The following is a 7,039-nucleotide window of genomic DNA, read 5'->3' on the forward strand; positions in this document are numbered from 1 at the left end:
GGGGAACAGGAAGGAGGAGTTCATGTTCTTCCCTAGGATTCCTGGGGTGTGCTCAACAATGGCCTATTCTCTAGTACCTCTATCACATACAGAATGTGAAATTTCTATTGTACATCTCACAATTTCTTCATCCTGAACAGGCAAGGGGGATGATTTCACCATCAATTGTACAGGATTTGACTCCCATGGTGTGAACCCCACTGTCTTTGCTTCTGTGATTATGAGAAAGGACTTTCGTCCTGTTCTCAACTACAGTGTCCCAACCCAGGTCAACATCTCCTTCACCATGTCCTCCATCCTGGATGTGGTGAGTATTTAGCCCTGCAGCCCTTTCTTTGGCTCTGTAATCTATTGAAGCCCTTGCCTCCCCACTTCCCCTCCCCACAAACCACCATAAAGACCCTAATATCGACAAGGGACCATCTTAAGATTAAGAATGGTCCTCATGCCTTCGAAGGACTGAGTTGGTGCAATTTAGGGTGAGGATATAATCCAGGAAAGCTCACAGTCAAAGCCATATTCCAGAGGGCTCTCCTTCCAGCCCATCCTGAGGACCTGAACCATCTATCATTGGTAAGCCATTGGCAAAGATTGCAGTGTCAGCCTAGCTACGCCTCCCCTCAAGTGGAAGTACTCAGTGTCATCTAGCTTTTGTCACTGCTCCATCATATGTCCTAGCTACAAGTGTTCTTTGAGGGTACCATAGAGGATAGCACAGAGAATAAGATGGCAGTGGACATGTATGTTACCAAGACATATGCCTAGAACAGGAATCTCTTTTAATAGGATGAGCAGCTCCAGCTTCTGACATCATTCCTGTGGCTGGACATGGTATGGCAAACTCAACCTCATTCTGCTTCCCCTTGGACATTCCATTTCCTCTGTTCCTGCTTCCCAAATAATATTTTGTGAAGTTGACAGTGTCCTGGGAACTAGACAAGGCTGCTGGGATCTGGTCCAGCTTTGGGGGCACAAAGGTTCCTGGGCAGCCAGCCAACTGGGAAGGCAGAAATGGGACCCCAGAAGGAAGAAGAACAGCTCACACAGGAAAGGGGGGAGGGAGTCAAGAAGTAACTACAGATGCTCTGCTCCAAAACATCCAAGCCCATGGTCAAGATCTCCCCAGAGAAGAGGCCAATGAGGGGGCAAGGAATGGCAAATGAGACCTTGTTAGACAGAAAGTGGAAGATGACCTCTCTTGGGAAAAATGGATGTGAGAGAGGGAGAAATCAGAGTTTAAAAGGAGAAAAAGTGGGAGGAGAGGCATGAGCAGATTGGCTCCAACCTCATTTTAGCTCTGCCTCCCTGGACTTTAGGTCTGGGACAATGACTTCATCAGCTGGAACCCAGAGGAGTGTGGGGGCATTCAGAGAATCTCTATGACAGCTCAAAACCTGTGGCTCCCAGACATCTTCATCATAGAGTCGTGAGTATTGGACCTAAGGAAACCTTGAAGGAAACCTATTCCATCCCCAGCAAAGGAAGGGAGGGCATTTCAGCAGGGCATCCTTTGGGTCAAGGAGAGACAATAGAGAAATAGATAGAAGCCTAACTGAATGGCTTCCACAGAAGCACAGGTGGAGGGGAATGATACACTATGGGGATGCCACAAGGGCCCGGCATGAAAGGGAAGGATAGGGAGCCCAGCATGGGTATGACCTAGGATAAGAGGAGGGAAGAGGCAAGTAGAAGGTAGAATCCATAGCTCCTATCTCCTGCAACCTCTTACATACAGTGTAGATGTGGATCAGACTCCAACAGGTCTCACTGTGTATGTGAGTAATGAAGGTCACATCAAGTATAAGAAACCAATGAGGGTGACCACCATCTGTAACCTGGACATCTTCCGCTTCCCCTTTGACCAGCAGAACTGCACTCTGACCTTTAGCTCCTTTCTCTACACAGGTGAGTAGGAGAGGTGTGTGTGTGAGAAAGGGGGGTGGAGAGGGAGAGGGGAAGGGGGAGGCGGAGGGAGTGAGAGAGAGAGAGAGAGAGAATTGGGGTTCCTAAAAGGAAATAGAAGAAGCAGTGACAAAGCCCATGGCAGGGGCTAGTTGAGGGTCAGGAGATAGTTCAGATGAATGGACAGCTAAAGGGTCTGTCAAATTTATTAGGACAGGAGAGAAAATAAAGTGTCCCTTGAAACACAAGGAAGAAATCTCTTGTGTTTGTTCCCACAGTCATCTGGACTAATTCAGAAGTTCTCAAAGTGGGTGATACCACCCCCTAGGGGGAGGGGGTGCTGGAATGATTCAGAGGGGTGGTAGTGACCTCGGGTATAATTGGAAGGCACTGAATAAAAATAAGGGGGCAGTGAAAGTATAAAGAAAGAAGAGAAGAAAATTTTGAAAAACCATCCATACATGTTTCGTCTATTGTGTAACAGGGTTAAACTTGTAGTAATTACATTTTTTCCAAATAAACACACAAAATGCAAGTTATGACCAATCAGTGGTCAAGTCTGCCAACAGGTCTTAACAAGCAAGTGTTGGCAGGAGAACCTGTTGTGCATTGTTGGGAAATCCAGCATGCATCAGCAGGAATATGTGAATTTAATGATTAGTTCACAATATGATACTATATGGTTACATGACATAATATTGCATCATCAAAATTCCAATGCAAGAAAAAAACCCACAAATTTACAATAAATTATTAAATTTAAGATGCATCATTTTAAAAATATATTTTATGTTTTTTAAATGATGCAAATTTTTAAGAAAAACATTAAAGAGTTAAAGAAAGTAGATTTCCAGGGCAGCACTGAGTAATTTTTTTAAAAGGGGGTGGTAGGCCAAATAAGTTTGGGAACCTCTGCACTAGACATTTTGGTCTCCCTGCCTTGATCCTTGCCCCGCTGCAGTCCAGATTCCACTCAGCTGCCAAAGGGATTGTCCTACAAGGTCACTTCCCTGTGGCTCCCTAAGATCTCCAGGTCTAGAGAGATCTCCACCTCTAGGATCAAATATTAGATCCTCTGTTTGGCACTTAAAGCTCTGCTTGCTATGTCTACAATCTTCTTCCATATTACTCTCCTCCATGCATCTTTTGGCCCAGACATAGTACCCTTGCTGTTCCCCATAGTTGACATGCCATCTCCCATCACTGGGTTTTTGCAGAGGCTATCTTCTATGCCTGGAATATACTCCTCCTCTCTTGGCTGGAGCTTCTTGGAATCTGTTTTCCATCAAGACAGCTAAAGCTCTAGTTTGTACATAAAGGCTTCTGTTAGCCAGATGCTAATCCCCTTTCCCTGAAGTACCTTGTACAGTCTTCCCCAGCTTTACTGCCTGATGAAGGCAATTCATCCTGGAAAAGCCATTTGTGAATCAATTTTGTATTAAGTTTAAAACACAATTACCATTTACTACAGTGGGACACATTTTTATTTGTTCCTGAGCTCTTAATTTAACATTTGTTTATACTAAAACACTGAATCCTATTAAAACAGATCAAAGTCTATGTAATTGATCCCGTAATACAAAAATAAAAACAAAACAAACAAACAAACAAAAAAACAACAGAGTAAAAACCAAAGAAGTCATTAAAAAGAATGCAGAGGGACAGCTAGGTGGCACAGTGAGTCAGGAGGACCTGAGTTCAAATCTGGCCTCAGACACATGACACATTTACTAGCTGTGTGACCTTAGGCAAGTCGCTGAACCCCAATTGCCCTGCCTTCCCCCCTGCAAAAAAAAAAAAAAAGAATGCAGATAGTATGGCAGTCACCAAACAACTTGACTTCTGGTGGGAAACAAGATGAGGTGAGGGAGACCTTGAGTAGAACCAGTGCTATGCATGATACTAAGATTGTCACTACTATGAAGTGGAAGCCTCTAGTAGTCTGAGGTGTTAACACACCATGTGTCAACTATGCAGCCACGAATGATGTCGTGGTTCTGAATTCTTATCTCAGTTATTTGAGAAGCAAGGAAAATCCAGACTAGTCTTTGTAAATACAAAGAAATGCCTCATAAGCCTTAGGAAAGACACTCTAAAACCAAATGATCAAAACACATGGATCTCAGGATGTGATTGTATTCATTGCATATATGTCTTGTACTTTATAAATGTTGTTTCCCATAGTAGAATGACTCCTCAGGGTCAGGAATTGTGTTACTTTTGTCTTTGTATTCCCTGCACCAAGCACCATGTCTGGCACATAGTAGACAATAAAGTCTCAGTGACTGATCGGTTCTCTCTTACAGTGGACGACATGCTGTTGGGCATGGAAAAGGAAGTGTGGGAGATTGTAGACACATCGCGCAATCTTACCAGGACCCAAGGGGAATGGGAACTCCTGGGCATCAGCAAAGCAACCCCAAAGATGGCAGTGGGGTCTAGCCTTTATGACCAGATCATGTTTCATGTAAGCCCACACTTCCCCATCTTGTGACCCACTCCCCCAAGTGCCACCCTTCTCTGAAATCGTTATCACACCAAAACCTTTTTTGAGTTTCATAGACTGTAAATTAAGACATCTTAGCTTCTATTCAGTCATGATTTTCAGAGAGTCCAATGATTCCTAAAATATCCCTCTTTGGCCTATTTTCCAGGTCAGTTTTTTTTAAATAGTAGAGACCTCATATTCTTTTCTTTTCAAACTGTTGACTTTGTCTTGTTTTCTCATGGCAACATTGAGTTTTGTCTGCTTCATTCTCTTTTTAAAGGGAGTTCACTACTTGGGTAAAGTTTTCCACCTTCTGTTTGAAGCTTTTTGTTCTCCTTTCAACTTTTTACTCCTAAACTCTTATTTCCTTTAAAATTTCATTTTGTATCACTTGCTTCATTTCTTCCAGTCACTTTTGTAGTCATGGCATCCTATATTTTCCCTCATAGCCATGCCACTTTCTTCTCTGAGGCTCTCTTTACAGTTGTGAGTAATTCTTTTCTTCTGGGCTTGCCTCTTGGGCTTCTCTTAACCCACAGTATTTCTTCAACACGTTTAGTGTTTTCTTTTGTTTACTCGTATTTCCAGCTTCTGTTCTTAGATTGGGATTTTGTGCTCAGCTCAGTCTCCTCTGAATGGTTTGGGTAGACCTTGTTTGGTCTTGTCTCCTTCTTGTCCAATTGCTGTTCAGGAGTTGGTTTGAGCCTCTGGTCTCAGTCTTCTTGCATTGCACCCCCTCTCCCACCCTGTACTTATACCAAGGAATCCAATTAGTCTAGTCTCCTGCTGTGGCTCCCAGTGCTCAAAGAAGTGTATGGTCAACCTTGTGTTCTTGTATGGGGACTGGCTCTGTCCCCTGCTCTTGTTCTGGCAGCCTAGGGCTGGGATCTGGTTCTAGGCCACCTCATTACTGGAGCTCCCATTGGTTTACAATCCCCTTATTGAGAGCAGTGGCTTGCTTCAGGTCCATGTGTAGGAGTTGGCTTCCCTTGTATAGCTCCTTGCCCAGATTCTGGCCCATTGTTCAGAGTTCCCATGGCTTCCATGGTGCAACCCAATTACTAGCCTCTGCTGGCTGTATTTGTGTACAGTTCTGGGCTGGATTGGGAGAATTAGCTTTCATTTCTCTTCGGTTTGCTTGGTCACCAGTCTATCTGGCCCTTTTCAGATATTATCTGGGGTTTGTACCAGGACTGGCTCTTCTATGAATATTGAGGTTTCCATCTTAACCAGAAAGCCTTCTTATTGCTTCTGCCTGGAGAGCTTCTCCTATCAAGGATCCCTCTACAGTTCTGTCCTGGGTCCCTAAGCTATAACCCTTTCCTGAGACCTGTCTCACGATCTGTGACCTCTGGGAGCTATACATGTACACTTTGTGTTCAATGCAGTCGGGAGTGATACTTCCACTGGGCTCTAGACAAAGAGCTCAGTATAGTCTGTAATAAATGCTCCTCTTCTGTCAAGCTCAACTTCTTCCAAATGCCCTATTTCCTCCCTTCTCCTTCACATCCAGGTAGCCATCAAACGCCGACCTGGCCTCTATGTGATAAACCTGCTAGTGCCCAGTGGATTTCTGATGGTGATTGATGCCCTGAGCTTCCTTCTGCCAGCTGAGAGTGGGAATCGAGCCCCATTCAAGATGACCCTGCTGCTGGGCTACACCGTCTTCCTACTCATGATGAATGACTTACTTCCCGCCAGTGGCATCCCACTGATAAGTATGGTTCCTTCCATTGCTGAGAGAAAAAGGAGAGTGAAGGGAAGGGGGAGCTCGAGGAGACAAGGGCTCTTGGGAAAAAGGATTGTCTAGCCAGGTTGGGACTGGGGAAAGATGAAAGTTAGAGTCACTCTGGCCGTTTCACTGCAGCCCTGTATGACCCTCAGGTGTATACTTTGCCCTCTGTCTGACCCTGATGGTAACCAGCCTGCTGGAGTCAGTCCTCCTCACCTACTTCTTACACATGGTCACTACACAGCCCCCTCCCATGCCATCCTGGCTCCATTCACTTATGTTGAGATATATCAAAGCTACAGAATGCTGCAACAAGAGGTCTCTGAAAGAGAACAGGGGCCCTGGACCCAACTCCATTCATCTACCAGGTAAGTGGCCTCATTAGCCCCACTTGGAATGTCTTGTTGGCCCAACACTCTAAACCCCTCGACTTGGCAATTTCCAGTGATGCTGTCTGAGTTCCTATGCTTGCTACAGGTCTGAAGGACCCGGTGGCAATGGCAAGATGGGAGACAGGCCCAGCTAAGGCTGAGCTGAATGGAGACCCACAATCCACATGGGCAGAGTCAGAACAACAGATCCAGAGAAACAGGACCATGGACATGTGGGTGAAGTTCAGCCTTGCTCTGGACACACTGCTCTTTCGACTTTACCTGCTGTTCATGAGCACTGCTTTAATCACAGTCATTGTGCTCTGGAGAAGCTAGAAACAGGGTTTCCCCCTCTTACCTGCCAATGCCAGCTTCCAGCTTCAGCTCTCCTCTGGCAGCCAGTCATGGCCCACCCCCATTCCTAATAACCTCCCATGTCCTTGTCTCAGTCTACACACCCATCTCTGTCCTGCAGACAAGAAAACTTTTGTCCACCCCAAAACTTGCCTTCTTGTTCTCATCCTGTCCAGCTTCCCCAGCCCTTCT

General features: G+C 45.2%; 1 protein-coding gene across 1 annotated transcript; it reads left to right on the plus strand.

Moving 5' to 3' along the window:
• The first annotated feature begins 286 nt into the window (after positions 1-286).
• On the plus strand, positions 287-6,829 carry LOC118858329 (5-hydroxytryptamine receptor 3E-like). The gene is made up of 9 exons (XM_036768826.1): positions 287-307; positions 787-831; positions 1,317-1,426; positions 1,736-1,905; positions 4,209-4,333; positions 4,511-4,513; positions 5,904-6,108; positions 6,275-6,490; positions 6,600-6,829. Exons 1-9 carry the CDS (start codon positions 287-289, stop codon positions 6,827-6,829), a joined length of 1,125 nt encoding a protein of 374 aa, XP_036624721.1.
• The last annotated feature ends 210 nt before the right edge of the window (positions 6,830-7,039 follow it).

This window comes from Trichosurus vulpecula, chromosome 7, assembly GCF_011100635.1.
Source record: "Trichosurus vulpecula isolate mTriVul1 chromosome 7, mTriVul1.pri, whole genome shotgun sequence".
NCBI classification, from domain to species: domain Eukaryota; kingdom Metazoa; phylum Chordata; class Mammalia; order Diprotodontia; family Phalangeridae; genus Trichosurus; species Trichosurus vulpecula.